This window comes from Trichomycterus rosablanca, chromosome 1 (assembly GCF_030014385.1).
Source record: "Trichomycterus rosablanca isolate fTriRos1 chromosome 1, fTriRos1.hap1, whole genome shotgun sequence".
NCBI lineage: Eukaryota > Metazoa > Chordata > Actinopteri > Siluriformes > Trichomycteridae > Trichomycterus > Trichomycterus rosablanca.
This window is the reverse complement of record NC_085988.1, coordinates 38,391,347-38,413,066: the sequence shown is the minus strand read 5'-3', so window position 1 is coordinate 38,413,066 and position 21,720 is coordinate 38,391,347. Positions and strand designations below refer to the sequence as shown.

Genomic DNA, 21,720 nt, shown 5'->3' with positions numbered 1-21,720 from the left:
AGGGCGATAGTCTGCAGCTGTCCTTGGTCAGAGCTGGGAAGGAATTGCAATACAGAACTGGAAACTGGACATTGTGAAAATGTAAAAGATTGTGCTTAAAAAAAGCCAGCTGTTTGAGGAGCTGCTTAAATGACACTTCTAGCCCCCAGTGTTACATCACAGCCTGAACTGAATTGTACACTGCTCAGTGTGAGTGTACCTTATAATTAGTTACCTCATGCAAACCCCATAATAGATTTGCTTAATGTTATGTCTGCTTACTTATTATTGATTCTACATTTTTGTGCAGGATCCCTGTATGCTCAGAAGTCACCTGGAACTTTGCCCAACTCTGCCCCAGTAACATCTATAGGCCAGAGCACCATCATCAACCCCTGCATTCCCTCTTCCTCAAAGAGCTCTGGCTCTGGGGAACCTGCTGGCAGTGGATCACCTTAGCTTCCAGCAGCTAAATGGTCTTCCTCTCCTAGGTCGCCCTCTGGAGAGTCGCAGACCATCCAGCGATCCAGCGCTATATCAAAGCCAAGTCTACCTCCTTTTTAAGATCCATCAGGCTCAGTTCTGCTGAGACGAACCTCCACTAAACTGTTTTTGTTCTACCCTCTGGCGGACAGCCTCTACCTTTACCACTTTTCTGCTGCAGAGTCTCAGGACTTGGACGATCATGGGAATGATCAGAATACAACAATTACCTCAAATATATTAAAGGAAATGCTGTGAGCACATTTCTGTGCTCTGTGTGCATGTGTGTGTGTGTGAGTGTGTGCGCGTGCGCGTGTGTGTGTAATAATAATACCGTATGCCTTCCTCTATGCACATACATCCAAAGAATCATCCACCTGCTTCCACAATCAGGGCACAAAGTATTCTGCCTAAATCCTGCAGTGGGTGTTTGATCAGCGGACACTTTGCAATCAATATTATTCTTTTTTTAAGCTTTAACCATACGTTTGCAAACCAATAGCAGAAAGTCCTCAGATTCTTTCCATTCTGGGAAGAAAGGAGTTCCTCTTTCTGTCCATTTGGCTTTATTTAAAATGGACTATTCCATCAGATGTTATTTTGGTCAGCAATGTTTTTTTCCCCATTTTATATTTAGTGTATTTACATGATTTAATTGTGGATCTGTTTGTTATTTTTTTTAGTTTCTAGATATCCAGAAATATAAAATTGATTTTGAAAAGAGTTTTGGGTATTGATCTAAAAAGAGCTTTGAATAACGTAACTAATATTTACGAAGCTGTAAGCATTTTGTTTTACTTTTACAGACTACAGAGTGAAAATAATGTATAGGAATAATCATTTGGACAGTGTTGGACGATCAGGCTCAAATGTGAGCCCTTATTCCTTTACTCAGTGACAGGATTTAAAAAGTGTCTGGTAGAGCTTACTAATTAAAGCAGATATTAGAATGATGAATCAGTATAAAAGAAGGATCAGGGTATTTCCTCATATATAAACTCATTTCTCATTTGCTCACTACATATCAGTACTGCTGACCTTGGGCTAACGGATCAAGCAGAAACACATTCTCTCTTCAGACCTCATGTCTTTTCATATTGGAAAGCAAGTTTCTCAGGAATTGGTTGATCTCAGCATTTTTCAGCATTATCATTCAATTTAAGACACCTCACATCTCAAGTCAGATATACCTCAGTAGATAAGATGTTATTAGCTACCTCAAAATGACTTTTTTACAGTATATGTCTCAGAATCAACTTATGAACCACTGAACATAAATGAGTTTTGTGAATAACTTTTAGAATGTTCTCAGGTTAGAAGTAAATACCTCAAAAATATTATTCTTACAGTGCTATGATGAGTTATTGATGTGCACATTCTTTATCAATTTTTGCTTTTTATTGTTCTGACAATTACACAGCTGACCACCAAAGATTACCACAACTGTGTTTCTACTGTGCTTTATTATTCACTTTATTTACACATAGAACCTGACAAAGTGAAATTAAAGTTCATGCAACCTCACACTGTCTTGTGTTTTTTTTTTTTTTTTTTTTATATTTGCCTAATACTTTGTTTTTGGCACAGATCTTTTAGGTCCATGAAACATTTGGTAAGGTAAAACCCTTGCCAAAAACGTTTCCAGAAATAGCAAATTGACTGCAAAAAAAAACAAAACAAATACATTTTATTAATAATGGGAGTTTCTGTAACCGTGGTTAAAAATTGTCCTTTATTTAAATTCTTCAAGCAGACGGTTATGCATTTGTAGTTGGATGCAAATGTTTGGCACCCTGTGCATGCTGTGATCATTTTTTGATGTGTAAAGTAAGTATGAAAGGTGTAATCCTGCTTTGCATTGTAAAGAAATAAATGGATTTTAAACATGCACTGTATGGCAGCCTGTCCAGGGTAGTGTTTCCCAGTGGAACTGGACCTGCTGCGATTCTGACCAGGATAAAGAGGCTGATAAAAATTAAATAAAAACAAGCATAAACATTATACTTCTCACTGTTAAAACGAAAATAAAATTAGATTAAAAAAAACAAGCATTAACATTGTCTCTCACTGTTAAATGAAAATAAAATAAAAAAACAAGCATAAACATACATAAGCCTTGTGTTTAACAGTAAAACTTGTAGAGTATAAGGCTTGTAGATTTGGAATTCTTTATGGTCATTGTAATGTTAAAACTTCAAAGGTAAATCCGATTATTTAACATATATTTTGTACAAATAAAGATACATGTAACCTGTAAAGATCTGTAACATAACACAATTGGAAACATTTTGTTAAGGTAAATCTATTAATTACATCTAACTTCTAATTAAACCTATCACTATTAATGTCTTCCTCACAAGCCTGAGTAAAGGCATCCTCCTTATCCTTCTTCTCCCCCTCCAGCCTTGAGTCACATTTCTCCAATTATCTGGTTAACACTGTTGCATTCTCTTTCTTGTAAATATAACTTGGTAACAGTTGATGAGCTGGTGAAGTCTTCTCACTACACCTTAATGGAACTCCTGAATCTTGGATTTGATGCAGACACTTCAGTGGGACTGTAACAACAGAGCAGTATAGCTACAGGACCCACAGTAATAAAACTTCTACACAGTGCTGTAAAAAGTATTTGCCCCTTTTAGATTTCTTGCAGTGTTGCATATTTGTCACAATTGTTGATGTAAGACAAAACAATCTTAGCAAATTCAAACGTTTTGAATAATTGTTTTATCTATTGAAGAAAAAGTAAGTTATCCAACATCAACTGACTGTAAAAAGGTAATTGCCCCTCAAAACCTGATAAAAGTTTGTGCCTGCTTTAATAACAACAACTGCAACCAAACGCTTCAGGCAAGGTCATTTACATCATTAAGAAACAAAGTTTGTCGCATGTTTAAGCATAAACTTTTTCATTCGGTTCAAGTTAGATCTATGATACAGCCAGTCCAAAACGTTATTTAGAGCTAGTTAAAGATAAACTTGTTTTATTAATTCAAATTATTTTATTGTAGAATAACCCAATTGAGCTTGAGCTTCATCACAATTATACAATTTTGACACCCAGTCACCCAGGTGTTGAAACAGTTTTGACTAAGGCCGTAGCCATAAATCAAACATTGGGGGGGTTGTTTGCCATTCTGAAACATTCCTGCAATATCAACAACTGATGGAAACACTGATGAATTCTAACATTACACAAAGCTATTAAGTGGAATATGTGTATTTATTATTTTTACATCTGTATATTGTGGAGGGGAATTTTGAGCATATCTAAAGATTTGGGGGCATGTTCCCCTAATATATGGTGTGATTATGGCTTTGGTTTTGACTTTTGGAATGATGTTCCTATACTGTATTGGTTTTACAACAGCTGTTAGAGGACCCATCTCTTTCAACTCACTGGCCCACAAAACATTATTCCAAAAGGCCTTTGAGTCATAAGTCAAGATGATTCATTAGCCTTTATGCTCCTTCTGGTAAAACCTATATTTACCTTGCAATTTACCCTGAGGTGCTCTTTTAGGAATTTTAGTAGGCCAGTCACTTTTGGGAGTGTTCAGTTTACCCCTGTTTCTAGTTTTGTATCAGTGGTTTCCCTCCTTGCTACCCTCTCAAGAATCCTATTTGTGGAATTATAAACATTTACATAACTGAGGCTAGAGATGTCTGCAGGATAAATTACTTTTTCACATTAATAACATTAATGGTGTTCATTATATACAATTTAGTTTTAAGTGTGTTGTGTTCTTACCCAAGTTCTTTTTGTGTAATGTATTTATTGATTCATAATTTAGAGTGACAAATATGCAATTACATTGGGGATAGTTACTTATTCACAACACTGTATGTGGTAGTATACTGTAAGTACACCAAATAAAAATGAGTAAGCTACAAGCTATTTATTCATAGCCACAATGTATAAATCAGATTTAGCATGACATTGTTTCATTATCATCATTTAAATATAGCACTAGCCAGTATTGTTGCCATTACTTACATTGGTAGTGCTACAGTTAAGTTCCTGTGACTCCTGAGCTACAGCATGTTCTCCTTGCTCCTGCAGCTGTTAGGGAATAAAACTATAAGTGGTTATTTACACTGATGCAGTACAGTACCAGCAATGTGTCTACAATTAATAATTTTTATAATGTCATATAACTGGACCTACCTTGTTAATTTTAAGAGACTTTGAGCTCTGGTCCAAGACCTGTCCTGTCTGCTCCCTCTCTTTAAACAGTGTCTTCAGCTAGTGAAGAAATTATTACACAATAACACATTAGAAGGCATAAATTATGGCTGCAATTTGTTTTCTGATTCCCCCCTTTATCTACCAATCAAATCATTTCCAATTTTCTGATTGTGTATCCACTTTTGGTGGCACAACCCCGATCTGATCAAGATCTGAATGACAACATGCCCCAACCACAGGTGTTGCTCTGGGTAGTTGCCTTTTCTGCCTATCTGAACCGCCACCCAATACTAATGTGATTTAAATTTTGTATTACTGTTTAAAATTAAACAATAACAAGACCATGTAAACTTATTAAACTTGGTTGGAATTTGTTTATATATTTTTACAAAATCTAAACACCCTCAACTATCATAGCATTTGAACGTCAATGCATCATCATTATTTGTAGTACTGAGCCAAACATTACTGTTTACTTATTTGCAGTATTCTTTACCTGTTCAGTGATTAGCCTTCTCTGTTGATTAGGGTCTATGAGGTCAGATTTCTCCTTTCTGTTTAATGTTGGAGATTTCCTTTCCTCTTTAATCTGGGCAAAAGAGAAGATGGGTTAAAATAAACTATTTTTAAACATACACGCAGGTAAAACCCAACATCTTAAGATGTGTTTGCAGGAAGAATGGGACAAAAAGTCACATGAAACACTTCATCTCTTGGTATCCTTGGTGCCAAAACATCTTTTATGTGTTGTGAGGAAAAAATGGCAAAATTACAAAGTAGTAAATATTTTACCCTTCCAACTTTTTTAGAATGTGTTGCAGAAATAGATGTATATTAACAAATGAAATGAAGTTGAGCAGACCAAACATGAAATATATTGGTTTCATACTGTCTGCAGTGAAGTAAAAGTCAAGGTAAATGTAAGAAATACTGTGTTTTTATTTATGTGCATTTTACATACTGTCCCATCTTTTTCTGATTTAGGGTTGTATAAAAGTAAACCACTGGAGTCTGAATGTTGTTTGTAGCCATTACCTTTTGGGAAGGTTTACGACTAAGTGAGTTCTGTAGATCCTCAGTGTCCTGTCTCTGCTCTTCAGCTGTCCTCTTAGTCTCTGTAACACAGCCCACAACATAATCCAAGCCTGTGTTTTTACTGAGGCCCTGGCTTTGTTTTATATTTAATTAGAAAATTTACCATTCAGCTGCATATTTTTGAAGGAATTCAGCTTCTCATCAGTATCCAGATCTTTATTTCCACTAAGCTGCATGAGGAGATATAAGAAAATACTTTATATAAATCTAGTTGATGCTTACTATTACAATGCTTTCGTTTAGCCTTACCATCCCATTGCAACTTCTGTACCTCATTTTTTAGAGCTGGTATCTTCTCTTGGGTCTGTTTTTTTACTGTGCCTCCCTGTCTCATCAAATCCTTAAGAGCAAGATCCCTAAAGAGACATACTGACAATTAAAGAAACACTCCAGTGTTTTAACTTTCTTTATATTAACCCCATCTGTAGTCTCTGATCAACTGATACAGTCAAAAAATAAGTATAAGAAAAATTAGGCACAGGCAGTATATAATTATGCAAAATCTTTTATTATTTTATTTATGCATTTTCTCCCTTTTCTTAAAATTCTATTTATTCAAATCCTATTTATTCAAATTATTCTCCAGGCCACCCAAGGAGGATGGGTCCCTGCTCCTCTCAAGGTTTTTTCCTGTAATTTTAAGGGAGTTTTTCCTTAGAAATTTAGCATAGTCAATTAGTCTACCGCTGCTGGGGACCCAATTCGCTCCCTTTTTTATTCGCCCGTACATTGCATGTGAGGCCAGTCTCGCACCCAGTCGACTGGTAGCAGAGCTGACATTCGAACTCAGAGAGTTTAGTATTCCAACGCTGGTGTGCTTGCAAAAATATCCTGCTGCACCATCTGGGTGCCTTTTACAGAGAGTTTTATCATGTATGGATGACCAAACTCTCTATATACTTACTAAACTATATATCCAAACAGTCTATCATACAGAGTCATTAAGGTATATAATATGTAACAGAGTTTTTAAAATAATTTTTAGAATAAAAGGTAATGTGTTGAAATGATTGTGGTAATCAGCCACACCCTACAGATGTGCAGGACAAAAAAGAACTCTTATAAGATTTTGTTGCCTGTGAAATTAGTTTCTACTACTGTCTGGTAAAATGTATGCACCTTTCTTTTAGTTCCTGATTTTTCTTAGCCAGTTGCTGTTCCAGTCTCTGTACCTCGCTGCTCTGCTGGGTCACCTATAATAAATTAAATATTGAATGGATAATATTGACAAATTGTGACAATATTTCTTTACTTCACATTTAATGTATTATTTTGTTTTATCCAGTTGTTAAGATAACATTCACCTGGTCAAGAGCAGATTGTAGCTCCTGCTGTTGTACCTCCAGCTCAGTGTCACGGCTCTTTAGCATGTCCCACACATTCTGTAATTCAGCCTTTAGCTGCACTAGCTCCGCATTAACGTCTTCCAAAGATGCCTATAGCCAGCATGACAGTGATATTACCTACCATCATTCAACAGCTGCTGATCTTGAAAGGAAGGCTAACACATTTCGTGTGAAGTCAGCTTTCATTGCTGCTTATGCAACATTATAAAAAAAGAAATACTGAAAAAAAGAAATACTGTTCTTCTACCCCAGACAGCAGGGCTAATTATGCTCTCTTAGACTCCCAACCACAGCTGACTACAGATTAAAATGACAATGATAGGTTAAATGCTGCATAAGGCATGTATCACTGGTAGCAGGGGTAACTCAGGGGTTAACATACTGTATTAGTGACCAGAAGGTAGTTTGCTTATGACCAACCCATGCCAATTTGCCACTGCTGGGCCCCTGAGCAAGGCACTTAACCCTCGATTGCTTACAATTGTAAGTTAGACAAAAGCTTCTGCTAAATGCCATACAGTGTATCACAAAAGTGAGTACACCCCTCACATTTCTGCAGATATTTAAGTATATCTTTTCATGGGACAACACTGACAAAATGACACTTTAACACAATGAAAAGTAGTCTGTGTGCAGCTTATATAACAGTGTAAATTTATTCTTCCCTCAAAATAACTCAATATACAGCCATTAATGTCTAAACCACCGGCAACAAAAGTGAGTACACCCCTTAGTGAAAGTTCCTGAAGTGTCCATATTTTGTGTGGCCACCATTATTTCCCAGAACTGCCTTAACTCTCCTGGGCATGGAGTTTACCAGAGCTTCACAGGTTGCCACTGGAATGCTTTTCCACTCCTCCATGACGACATCACGGAGCTGGCGGATATTCGAGACTTTGCGCTCCTCCACCTTCCGCTTGAGGATGCCCCAAAGATGTTCTATTGGGTTTAGGTCTGGAGACATGCTTGGCCAGTCCATCACCTTTACCCTCAGCCTCTTCAATAAAGCAGTGGTCGTCTTAGAGGTGTGTTTGGGGTCATTATCATGCTGGAACACTGCCCTGCGACCCAGTTTCCGGAGGGAGGGGATCATGCTCTGCTTCAGTATTTCATAGTACATATTGGAGTTCATGTGTCCCTCAATGAAATGTAACTCCCCAACACCTGCTGCACTCATGCAGCCCCAGACCATGGCATTCCCACCACCATGCTTGACTGTAGGCATGACACACTTATCTTTGTACTCCTCACCTGATTGCCGCCACACATGCTTGAGACCATCTGAACCAAACAAATTAATCTTGGTCTCATCAGACCATGAGACATGGTTCCAGTAATCCATGTCCTTTGTTGACATGTCTTCAGCAAACTGTTTGCGGGCTTTCTTGTGTAGAGACTTCAGAAAAGGCTTCCTTCTGGGGTGACAGCCATGCAGACCAATTTGATGTAGTGTGCGGCGTATGGTCTGAGCACTGACAGGCTGACCCCCCACCTTTTCAATCTCTGCAGCAATGCTGACAGCACTCCTGCGCCTATCTTTCAAAGACAGCAGTATGATGTGACGCTGAGCACGTGCACTCAGCTTCTTTGGACGACCAACGCGAGGTCTGTTCTGAGTGGACCCTGCTCTTTTAAAACGCTGGATGATCTTGGCCACTGTGCTGCAGCTCAGTTTCAGGGTGTTGGCAATCTTCTTGTAGCCTTGGCCATCTTCATGTAGCGCAACAATTCGTCTTTTAAGATCTTCAGAGAGTTCTTTGCCATGAGGTGCCATGTTGGAACTTTCAGTGACCAGTATGAGAGAGTGTGAGAGCTGTACTACTAAATTGAACACACCTGCTCCCTATGCACACCTGAGACCTAGTAACACTAACAAATCACATGACATTTTGGAGGGAAAATGACAAGCAGTGCTCAATTTGGACATTTAGGGGTGTAGTCTCTTAGGGGTGTACTCACTTTTGTTGCCGGTGGTTTAGACATTAATGGCTGTATATTGAGTTATTTTGAGGGAAGAATAAATTTACACTGTTATATAAGCTGCACACAGACTACTTTTCATTGTGTCAAAGTGTCATTTTGTCAGTGTTGTCCCATGAAAAGATATACTTAAATATCTGCAGAAATGTGAGGGGTGTACTCACTTTTGTGATACACTGTATATGTAAATATAAACAGTGTGTAGTGTGTATGAGAGAACAAGCACATAGGGCATCCAAAATACATACTGGGTTTTCCATCATCCTCTGCTGCGAAGTCTGGCTTTCATTCTGCTCTACGTCCAAGTGCTGCCTGCAGGCATCGAGCTCCAATTGTTCCAAAGTACCAGCTTTTATCTGTACCAATAATTATGAAACCATACTAAGTATTTACTACTTTAACTGTGGAATAGTAATGGTATGTATGTATGTATATTATATAACTTTACTCTGGCCAGCTCTGTTTCAAGGTGTTTTTTTTCATCAAGCAAGCTGTGGATCAGATGCCTAATGAGAAAAAATATGCCTCACTAAAACCACAGGCATTAGCATCAACTGTGTTTAAGAGAAAAATGCAATATGCAAATGAAATACAAAATGCTGCATGTAGATACTCACTGGCTGTCCTTTACATCTGTTTCAAGTGCTTGCACCTTACTGGCCATTCCAGCTGCCTCTTCCCTCAGCTGAGGACACACATTCAAATCTTTTTAATTATAAAAAAATATTAAAAATGACTAACTACAACCCCAAATCCCCAAATATTTCATGTTTTGTCTGGCCAGCTTAATTTCATTTGTAAATGTACATCCATTCCTGCATTTCAGGCCTACTACACATTCCAAAAAAAGTTGGGACAGTAAAGCATTTACCACTTTGTAGAGTTTCTTCTCACAGCATGTTTTGGCACCGATTATACCAAGTGATGAAGTGTTTCAGGTGTTATTTTGTCCCATTTTTTCTGCAAACACGTCATAAGGTGTGCAACAGTACAGGATTGTCGTTGTTGCATTTTTTTACAGTAAGGTTTACTGAGCCAACTTTTTCTGATTTGGGGTTCAAGATATCAATGAAACACTGAATGCAAACACACACACACACACACACAGTGTATATCTACAGTTTAAAAATTTATTCAGATACCAAATTATATAAAGAATGTATCAATATGTCTACTTATGTATATCAATTTAAAAAACTGCACCAACTGCACCTGATTACATTATAAAAGATGTTGATATTTAATAGGAGATTTCACCCAGCAAGTAGCAATTGTAGTGCAGATAAAGAAGTGACAAAGTTATTAATTATCTCAAAAACATCATACCCAAAGAAAAGTATGCAGTTCAGAGTATCATAATACAGTATGGGGCTGCTTCTCTGCAAATAATACTAAGGCATTACACAGCTTCATGATTACAGTAATGTACCAGGATATACTGTAGGAAAGATGGCCAGAAAATGTAATCTAAGACAACTTCAAATAAAAAGTTTTCTAAAAGGGTGTAGTTGGCCATTCCCTGATTTAAATCCCATAAACATTTATGGTGTAGTGTGAAATTGTAAGCTTATCAGAGAAAGCATGCATTGGTTAATGCAACTGACTAAAAAGTGGGTCAAAAAAAGAAGGACTATCAGAGGATTTAGTAAGTGAACTGGTACAACTGAACATCACCAGGTAGTAGGGTGGCAACGTCCGGTTTTAGGCCGGACAGTCCGGCTTTTCAGCTGCCAGTCCTCCATTCACGCAACGCTAGGACGGACACTAGTGATGGGTCGGTCGCGAACGATCCAGCTCTAAGAGCCGGCTCTTTAAAGTGAACGACGGGATCCGGCTCCTGATTGGGAGCCGATTCGTTTTTTTCAGTTTTTTTTCTGTCAAAACCGCACGTGATTGGTCAAGATACGTGGTGGCGTTTGTGTAATTACACTGAGCAGGAGGGGAGGGGTTACACACACACACACACACACAGACAGCGTGCACACGAACAGGAGGGAGAGGGAGAGAGAGAGAGAGAGAGAGAGAGAGAACTCAGCGCTTTACACAGCCAGGCATTACACGCTGGAAAGGTGAGGAAAATGAGTGGTGGGAGACCAAGTGTTCAGTCTACCCACATCCATGGCTGGATTACTGACCGGGCCTATCAACATTTATGATACAATATATTTTTATTTCCGAGGGCCCTCCATTTTAAGGATCCTCTGACTATTAGGGACTTTGACCCCAGGGCCTCTTGGGGGCCCTAGCCATGCTTTTGGGGCCCCTAGCCATGCTTTTGGGGCCCCTAGCCATGCTTTTGGGGGCCCTAGCCATGCTTTTGGGCCCTAGCCATGCTTTTGGGCCCCTTATGAAAATGGATGAGGCGTTGTGGCACTGCTCTGACTTCGACTTCTGGCTATTAGGGGTCCTAGGAAAGAGGGGGGCATATTTTTAGAGGGCCCTGGTTATGAGAGCCCCTACCAGGGGGCCCTAGAGAAGAGCAGGGCATACCATTAGAGGGCCCTTGATCACGAGGGCCCCTGCTATGGGGCCCTTGACTTCCATAGAAGTTGTTTACCATGGCTCCTTGACTTTCTAGGGACCTACAAATTGCCAGGCAAGCTACCATATTTCATAACAGACGTTTTGTTGCAAATATGCGATTCAGGCCCTTACTTAATGTTTCTGAATTTGTATTGTTTCAAAATTATTATGTTCAATTTCTCTTAAGCGCAGAGACACAAATTAATTTAGCAATTTTGCAATTATTTAAATTTAAGACAAGCAATTTCAAGCAGTTTGAATTCATACACACACTTAACTGAGCTATTTGATGTTCTTTTCATGCCTGACAATATGTCCAACAGTGAGCTCACTTTAAAGGCTAACTCACTCGCTGCAGCATATCCTTCAGATCTGAACATGAGCCTGGCAGATGAATTTTTTTTCAGATGAAATCTTTGCCCAGGGGCCCAGACTATCCTTAATCCGTCCTTGCCCGGGCAGGGCAGATCATAACAGAAAGGAGAAACAGGATCAACCCATCAAAGATGAGCTCCTTGGTTTTTCTGAATGCCAATCTTCACTAAATACTTACAAATACTGTCACCTGAATGCTTTCACCTGGATTTTCTTTTTGTTTTGCACATTTTCATTTATATTTTGTTGAGTGATGCTTCGTTGATGTTGTGTTGTTTCACTCTAGATGCTTGTTTATTATTTATTTTTTTTATTAGGATTTTAACGTCACGTTTTACACTTTGGTTACATTCATGACAGGAACGTTCACCTCACTTGCATGTCTTTGGACTGTGGGAGGAAACCGGAGCACCCGGAGGAAACCCACGCGGACACGGGAAAGACATGCAAACTCCACAAAGAAAGGACCCGGACCGCCCCACCTGGGGATCGAACCCAGGACCTTCTTGCCGTGAGGCAACAATGCTACCCACTTAGCCACCGTGCCATCCCACTCTAGATGCAAATGTACAAATAATATACACAATCAGATCTTTTTGTCTAACTGAGATGGGTATTTTGTTTTTGTATTTTATAATTTATTGTTGTAGTACTCTGTTCCATGTTGAGTATATAAATAAAGCAATTTAAATAATAAAAAAAAATTGTTACATTAGTAATTCATTTTACATGTAATTTGGTAATAAATTAATTTAAGCAACAAAAAAATCTAAGGAGCCACTTGGTAGCCGAAAGAGCCGGCTCTTTTTAGTGAGCCGAGCCAAAAGAACCGGCTCTCTAAAAGGAGCCGAAATTCCCATCACTAACGGACACTTAAAAATCCTCCTTTTGGAGCGAACTGGTTTCATTTTTGATCAATATTATTTGCCATTGGCTCAGGTACATGTCAAAACCTACCACCCATCAGTGACATTTACACAACCAGATGTAGGGAAAGAGCCACCTGCATCCTCCGTGACCCCACCCACCCTGCACATGGACTTTTCACCCCCCTTCCCTTCGGAAGGAGGCTGCGCTGCATCCAGGTAAAAACATCTAGACTGAAAAACAGCTTCTACCCAGATGCAGTCAGACTGTTGAACTCTTCTACTCCCCATATACTGATCATCTTATCAACACAATCTACCATACTGGACACAACTGGCACACTGTCACTTTGACAATCTTGGGATTGTTGCTGCTAGTTTTTGCTGCTACACCTTTGAAATCATGCACTTTAGTAAGTATGAGCTGCTGCAGTTGTTGTGCAATACTTGTAAATACTTTGTACTTGTACTCTTTTTAGTTTCTCAGTTTGTTCTAAATTTTTATTACTTATCATAGTTTATTCTATATTATTCTATATTTTATTCTATTTTATTTCCTTCATGTCACACACACCGAGACCTGGGAAACTGTATTTCGTTCTATCATGTACGTGGTTGAATGACAATAAAGCTGAGTCTGAGTCTGAGTCTGAAACAAATGCTTTGTATTTCATTGGTTTAACAGCCTCATTTGACTCCTTATAGAGCTACCACTGGCCAATCGGAGAAGGTCCGCCCTCTAAATGCTAGTCTGTGATTGGGTGGTTGAATTTCGCCCGCCCGCTCTAATCTGTAAACACCTCTACCTGAGTCAGCACTCGGCTCTCATGATCAGGAACGCGGTGAAAATGCCAAAAAGTAAACTTTTGAGGCAGCGAGGAACGGACTTAAATATAAAAAGTAGACACAACATTTAGTGAGTAAAACAGTCATTTGTTATAGAATTCTTGCTTAAATTGGTCAAAAACTCTGTTATATGGGTTCTGAATTCATTCTGTGTGTTGCAGTAGCATGTCCCCCTGTTCCTAATATGACCGTCTTTTTGGGGTGTAATGTCCTCCTTTTTGTTACTATGAATCTGGCCACCCTACCAGGTAGATACCTGAAGATACCCTCCAAAGTGCATAATAAATAACCATAGATAAATAATGTGGTGAGTGGTGTTAGCCTTACTGCACTCGAGTCTTGCTGATGTTTCTTGGCCTCCTCTAGCTGTGTCTGAGTAGACTGCAGTGTCATGGCCACGTCCAGCCATCGTTCGTTCCAGTGAGCCGCCACTTTCCTCAGCTCCTCTTTCTCCTGCTCCATCTTGTCTTTCACACGATTAAGTTCCTGCTCTTTAAGCCCATACTCTGCCTCCACATTCTGCACTTTCTTTTCCAGACCATGACAGTGTGCCTCCAGCTCCTTCTTCTCAACTTCTAAACTCTCTTGGAATTTTCTATTTCACAAAATAAACAGACACATCCAGGGTCATCAGATAACCAAGAATATGACTACTTAATCACATAATAGTACTAATAATATTAATAATTACATCTTTAGTAACTGCTGCATTTTGATGAGGATGATCACACATTCACACATTTACTAATTCAATCTCAAAGGCTATTTGTAGTAATTATTATACAGTCATTGGTAACTGGATAATGACTGTACACATTTTTAGTCCTCTGACCCAGAAAGAAAAGACAATTTTTTTTTTTCTCCTTGACACACAGTTGTGGCCACTGATGGTCTGTAACGCGTTACTTAGTAACGCGTTACTCTAATCTGACCACATTTTTCAGTAACGAGTAATCTAACGCGTTACTATTTCCAATCCAGTAATCAGATTAAAGTTACTTATCCAAGTTACTGTGCGTTACTACTTTTGTCATTTTCCTTAGTGAAAAGATATTTTTGCTTTCTTCTTGGCAGGGGCGGAGCCAGGGGGTGGCCAGTGGTTGCCATGGCCACCATAAAGTAATCTTCGGCCACCCCCCTGGCCCCCCCACCACCGCTTAGTCGGCAATTTTTTAGCGGAAGCATTTCTGCACGCAGGAGCAGCGCACCTCAGATGAGTAGTTCTTCACCAAAACAGTGCAGTAATACACTCAACATAAATGTCAATCCCCAACACCATTACAGAAGTACAGTAGAACTATTTAGTAGTATTCGTGGCGCGCTACGAGTAAAAGCGCCAGTTGGCTCTGCGCATTCCAGTGTTGCCAGATTGGGCGATTATCCGCCAAATTGGGCGGATTTTGTTGGAAAACAATTTAATAGCAGGTAAATAACACTTCTATTTAAAAGAAAATCTTCCGTTTTAAGAAGCTCCAGCATTGTAGAAGGCTATTAAAAGTAAAGTCAATTTTCAATGCTGATTTAGCGTAATAGTGTTGGTCAGTCTGTATCATATTCTTGAAAGAAAATTTAAATTTGTTTTGCATGCATTCATACTAGCATGTTCTGGGATTCAATTGAGTCTCATCAGTACACACAAGTTGGCAGCCAAATGATAAAGTATTGCAAAGGAATATCTTTGAAATATTCCGCATTATATAACTAATAAAGTAAATTGTAATCTAACTTAGTTACTTTTAAAATCAAGTAATCCATAAAGTAACTAAGTTACTTTTTAAAGGAGTAATCAGTAATCAGATTACTTTTTCAAGGTAACTATGCCATCACTGGTTGTGGCGTTGTCATAAATTAAACTCAAAAGTGAACTATGATTTTTTTTCAAGTCTTACCTGAGTTGGCAGCATTGCACCTTTAGCTTCCTAATCTCTTCTTGATCTCCTGGGTCAAACACATCCTTCAGTTCTTCCTTCTCACTAATCAGCTGCAACCGCTCAGCCTCCAGTGCAGTGATCTGATTGGTATGGATCAGTTTCTCTGCTTCCAGTTCATGTAGCTGCTGCAGTGTGAGCTGAAGCCTTTCTGTGACTGTGGCCAGCTCTGTTGACAGATTCTCATTCACCTGGATGTACATATTCAGAGGAAACTTACAGCTGCCATTTAGGTTGAACTACAATGTCTAAAATAAATTAAACTTGATAATTTAGTGTTCTTTAAACAGGATTTCTTTTACATAATGTCCTTGTCTGACAGTAATATGTTTCCTGACCTGTTTAACTGAGTGCAGTTTTTCTTTCATTAGTATGGCACTCTGTTGATGTTGGCTGGCCAAGCTTTTGGCCTGAGCTAGGTCAGAGTGTAGCTCACAGACTTGCTGAGTAAAACCTTCTTTGCCCAGCTGTGCTCTTTGCAGCTGCAATTCCAGACTTTTAAGTTTCTGGTGCAGCTCAGCCTTCTCCTACATACACAAGAGAATAAAAGGGTTTTCATAATTATGTGTTATTCTGGTCTATTGGTACTCATCAGTGATCAGTATATTCAGTATATCTGTACATGCAAGGAATAAACAACAATTTCAAAGCCAGTGAAAATTGTGACTTTGTGCATTTGCCCTTAATTAAAAATAATAATAATAATAAGTTTTCTTGGGGAGAGCTCATAATTTTGTGTTTATTTTATGGCTAGGGTATTTAGCAACCACTTTGCTATTTGAAATTATATTATTTGCTTTATTCTAAATCCTATAGGTCAGTTGTTATTGTCAGAGCTACCGTATGTTATAGATAAAAATGCTACTAATAAATCAAATTAATATAACTCACCAGTGTAGCTGTGATTTAGTCATATAAAGCACTTTATTCATGTAATGTAATACTGAACTGAACTATACATTAAGACAGTAAAATAATGCAGAAACTATAGACTCACCTGCAAAAGTCTATCTTTGTCAGATAAAGCTGAGGATAACTTGGCCTTTAAATCCTCTATATTGTCTTCCAGTCGCAATGCTTTGGTAGAGAGCAGGTCTTTTTCCTGGGCAAATGTTTTAAAGTACAAACAGTTGTGTGTTAATTGGGGCATATTTCTAGAAATTAAACATTGTCTATGCTGGCCAATTTCTCACCAGTTCCAGCTGGCCAAATTGACTGTGAGTTTCACTGAGCTGATCCTGCAACTCATTTTTGGCCTGCTTAGACATGCTAAGCCTCTGCTTTAGTTCCTCCATCTGGTTCAATATCTTCCACTGACTCTACAATACAACATAAAAAAGAGAACAGGCACATTAAGTTTTACTTTTCATACAAGTTTTAACCTTTAAACTTAACAAGACTTAGCTTTGACTGACCTCTTTAGATGTGTTTAGTTGTTTCAGTGCATGGTCCTTCTCAGCATCTAAGAGTTTTGCTTTTTCTGTTGACTCTCTGAGAGCTTCTTTCAGCTTTTTAATTTCCTTCTCAGCAGTTTTCTGTCCCTGTAAAAGACCAGCTTCACAATTCTACACAACTCTACTTAACAGTAAAATAACAGATGTACATAACCAAACGTATGTAGTCACTTGGCACCCAAACATTACACCCAACACCATGAACATCAGTGTAGAGTTGTATAGAGTTTCCACCTTGCGGCTGTTAATAGAAAGCTTGATCTGGAAGAAAGAGTGCTGGGATTCACTTGTATTTAAGCATAAGAATATTAGTGAGGCCATAGTGATTTTCTTTTAGTTTTTGCTTTAATGTTGGTCCATAGTCAGCCTGGATGTCAGTGTGTGCTGAATCAGTGTTTGTCTGTAAGTTTTGCAGTCCATCACTTTGCGGCTAAGATGTTGCAGATACTAGATATTTATGCTTCCCTGTAACAGGACTTATGGTTGCCAGCAGCTCTAGCAAAGCAGAAATTCCATAAACTGGCCTGTTGAACAAGGTGGCATCCTATGATAGTGCCACATTCACTTTTACATCTATTGAAAGGCACTCTCAGGATGACCTACTGTGTCACCGATGAGCCATACCATTAAAACCACCTCCTGGTTTCTACACTCACTGTCTATTTTATCAGCTCCACTTACCATATAGAAGCACTTTGTATTTCTACAATTACTGACTGTAGTCAATTTATTTCTCTACATACCTTTTTAGCCTGCTTTCACCCTGTTCTTCAATGGTCAGGACCCCAACAGGACCACCACAAAGCAGGTATTATTTAGGTGGTAGATCATTCTTAGCCCTCCTGTGACACTGACATGGTGGGGGTGTGTTAGTGTGTGTTGTGCGGGTATGAGTGGATCAGACACAGCAGCGCTGCTGGAGTTTTTAAATACCGTGTCCACTCACTGTCCACTCTATTAGACACTTCTACCTAGTTGGTCCATCTTGTAGATGTAAAGTCAGAGACGATCGCTCATCTATTGCTGCTGTTTGAGTTGGTCATCTTCTAGACCTTCATTAGTGGTCACAGGACGATGCCAATGGGGTGTGGTTGGCTGGATATTTTTGGTTGGTGGACTATTCTCAGACCAGCAGTGACAGTGAGGTGTTTAAAAACTCCATCAGCACTGCTGTGTCTTACCCACTCATACCAGCACAACACACACTAACACTCTGTAGTGGTCCTGGGAGAGTTCTGACCATTGAAGAACAGCATGAAAGGGGGTTAACAAAGCATGCAGAGAAACAGATGGACTACAGTCAGTAATTGTAGAACTACAAAGTGCTTCTATATGGTAAGTGGAGCTGATAAAATGGACAGTGAGTGTAGAAACAAGGAGGTGGTTTTAATGTTATGGCTGATCGGTGTATTTCACACCCACAAACACACCTTCTATTAATGAATATGGAAAAACTTACCCATTAATTGAAAGGGTGTCTATATATTTTTGATCATTTAGCATACATCTTTGTGATGATATTATTCTTTCTGATGATGATGCTTGAAAAACTGTACCTCTCTGTTGAGGTTATCTTTTGTCATGGGCATGGAATTGTTGAGCTGTCTGTCTGGTAGTGAAGCTGATGCTTGAGCAGTTCTCCTGGACTCCATGCTTGACTTGGTTTTTAAAATGTCCATCTCCAACTGCAGCACTCTTTATTCAAAAACATGTAAATACATGTAAGCACTTTTCTCTTATTTAAAGAAACGTTTTTCAAAATAATCTCTTTGTAATTGCAAATTACAACAGGTAAGAATTTCATACTTAAAAGAAAATGGAACCTTTTAAACTTACAGACCTTGTATATTTTTTAGAACAAGTTTATACATTTGTAATTTTGTAAATTAGTATAATGGTTTTTAAAATGGGGATGGGATTTTTTTCCAGAGGTAAGATTTTTTTGGGTTAGCATTACCAATGATTACTTAATAATGAGATTGTATTTTTGGTTGCAATCTATTTATTTAATCAGTGGGCCATAGTTAGATCATTTGTAACATGAGTAATTCACTCAGATTTCTGCCAGTAATTAGTTTATGCGGGGCATGTGTATTCTTCATTGATATTTCTATTGAATTTTAGTCTGCAATCAGCAATGATGTCGTTTCCATGCTGTCATCCTACTTGTTACACTACTATGATTTGGGACATAGTTTATTATCAAGCAACTGTCAAACAGAGTGATGTTCCATTAAGATAAAGAAAATATGAGATTACTGAACGACATGAATTGGATAGATTAAATAAGCAACATTTTCTCTCAGAAGTATTTGGAAACCAGATGACAAGATGATGTATTTATAAGACCAATTTAATAACCAATATTTTGTAGCACTGAGCTGATTAAATAATAAAAAATTAATTTAACATTGTTATCGCTAACTTCATGACAATTTCCCCACTGTGGGGACAAGGATGTAACAGCAGAATTATTGATAGCTATGGTTCTACATGGACATGTTTAAGTGCAACACAAGTTTAAGTATAGTAATGTCACACACATTTTGGCTGTTCTTATGTTCAGTGAAAAAATATAAAATAAGCAAACAAAATTACTTTAACTGTCCATTTTGTTAATTTAAGAGTATATGAATATAAGAGAACAGAATGAAACAGCGGGTGCAGTGTACTGCACACTGTGCTTATGTGATGATGCAATTATTTGTAAGGAGAACTTGCATTATGCTTAAGAAATTAACTATTTTAGGAGAGAACAAAGTAATAAAGGCAAGGTTTTATTTCAAACGAGGGAAGGAGGGTTAAGAGAGCCGAGGTTTAAAAGTCACGGTTTGCTACTGAGGCAAAGTAGTGGTTTAGAAAGACAGATAATTGGTTTAAATATCCAGATGAAAAAGGAGTATTCCTTTAATTTAATTGATGATTTATAATTTAACATAATTATAATGATAAGCATAAATATTCACTTGTCTTGCAGCTCTGCCAGGTGACTGCTCTCCTCAACGCAGCTTAGGTCAGCTGCCTTTTTCTGCTGCTCAAGAGCATTTAGAGTCTTTTTCAGCTGCTGTGGGGACAAAACATTCACAAATAAGAAGCCATCCATAATTAGTGCACCATCACATATTCTGCCTTAAGTATGTCACCGTTACATTTGATTATATGAAGGTTATGAAAGCCTGTTGCCAGACAACAGTTGTACACATTTTAGTTCAGCACTAAGGAATCAGAGTGTGAAAGCTGCCTGCCCAATCCCAACCTTATGTCTGAGCTCCAGCAGCTGGGTGGTGCTCTGGCACTGTTGAAGCTGAGACTCCTTAGTCTTCAGGAGGTCTGTTTGTGCGTCCAGATGACCGTGGGTCTCTCGTAACTTCTGGACAAGCTCTGTCCTTTGTATGCTACTTTCCTTCAGTGCAGCTTGCAGCTCAAGCTCTTGGGAAGACTGAGCTTGAGAGGCACCCTCTGGCGCTAGACGTGAGACAGACTGCCATCTTTGACTGCCACTTAATTCGCTTTGTTTCATCTTTCTCTGACTGCCAATGGAGCAAATGCACACAGGATGATTTGTATGACACAGCACAGACAAGTACATCAAGTATCAATATAACTTAGAATTATTAGAAAAATATTTTGAAAGCACCAAATCACAGAACAAAATTATTAACCTGGTGCTGATTTTGGAGTGATGACCTGATCCAAGTAAACCCACACTTAATGCCGAGGACTTAGAAAGAAATGGAAACACGTTAGAGATTATGAAGGCAATTTTTAAACAGATAAATAAATAAAATTAAATAGATGCATCACTGCAAGATACTTATGTTAGACCAGTGTGTGCCAAATATTCCATCATATTAATATATCAATTTATAATAATATCTTTTATTAGGCTAGAGCACTTATTATCTGCAAATGTTTGGAATATAACATCAAAGAAGTGTAATTTAAAGTAGAATGAACAACTAAACCTTAATACATAAACGGTATAAACGGCATGGTAAAACAATAGATATGTTGCATATATTTGCACCTTACATGTAAACTGAAATTCAAAATACATCAAACTTGTTGAGTTGTTAATACTGGGGTCTGGGTGTCTCTTCAGCACTTACCCGAGGTTTAAAAAGGGACTTCTCCAACAAGTCAAACTCAGAAAAGGAGATGGGGCTTGTCGACCTGAAAGACTTCCAAATATCTTGAGTACCAAGACCAAAATCCCATTCCCAGTCATCCCTGTGTGTCGTGTGTCTATTATTTTTGCTCCACTCTGCCATGTTCCAAATCGACCTGTATGAAGGAAACAGGAAGATTCTGTACTGGGCAGAATGTTTGAAGTCAGATATTTAAAAGGGAGCGAGTTGTTGTTGACGTATGGTTGCTTGTTTCTTCCAGCCCTACCCTGCACCAGTAATTTTTCACACAGCGCGGAGAGTTCTTACACCCAGAATGCAAGGTAACACCCTACAAAAACAGTGACTTAGTTGGCTTGTATAAACTGGGCTAAGCCTACCCATCAAAAATAAAACATATATTGTAATCATCTAAATTCATCTTCAGTCCAGTCTGCATGTTTTAGCAGGGAACAACTGGATAACCAGGTAAAACCTCATGGTGTCCCAAAAAATATTAAAGTCTTGATCTGATGCATGGTTTAAATCC

General features: G+C 38.5%; 2 protein-coding genes across 3 annotated transcripts in view; one reads left to right on the top strand and one right to left on the bottom strand.

Moving 5' to 3' along the window:
* The window catches only part of arid3b (AT-rich interactive domain 3B), a 30,356-nt gene extending 28,370 nt beyond the window's left edge, over nucleotides 1–1,986 (top strand). For both annotated transcript variants that reach the window (XM_062992612.1, XM_062992603.1), the window contains one exon: nucleotides 290–1,986. In XM_062992612.1, the coding sequence (XP_062848682.1) occupies nucleotides 290–438 (149 nt within the window). In that variant the 3' untranslated portion in view covers nucleotides 439–1,986. The remainder of the gene's footprint in view (nucleotides 1–289) is intronic.
* Nucleotides 1,987–2,175: 189 nt separating this feature from the next.
* On the bottom strand, nucleotides 2,176–21,335 carry LOC134310871 (centrosome-associated protein CEP250). Its single transcript, XM_062992591.1, has 23 exons — nucleotides 21,174–21,335; nucleotides 20,728–20,785; nucleotides 20,321–20,607; nucleotides 20,031–20,128; nucleotides 18,621–18,759; nucleotides 17,026–17,145; nucleotides 16,804–16,929; nucleotides 16,608–16,712; nucleotides 15,949–16,137; nucleotides 15,572–15,801; nucleotides 14,010–14,277; nucleotides 9,690–9,757; nucleotides 9,521–9,578; nucleotides 9,321–9,428; nucleotides 7,051–7,182; nucleotides 6,866–6,939; nucleotides 6,018–6,102; nucleotides 5,850–5,916; nucleotides 5,687–5,766; nucleotides 5,148–5,240; nucleotides 4,631–4,708; nucleotides 4,460–4,525; nucleotides 2,176–3,020 (listed from the first exon to the last, which is right to left on the bottom strand). The coding sequence occupies exons 1-23, from the start codon at nucleotides 21,333–21,335 to the stop codon at nucleotides 3,012–3,014; spliced, it is 2,700 nt and encodes an 899-aa protein (XP_062848661.1). The 3' UTR covers nucleotides 2,176–3,011.
* Between the last annotated feature and the right edge of the window lie 385 nt (nucleotides 21,336–21,720).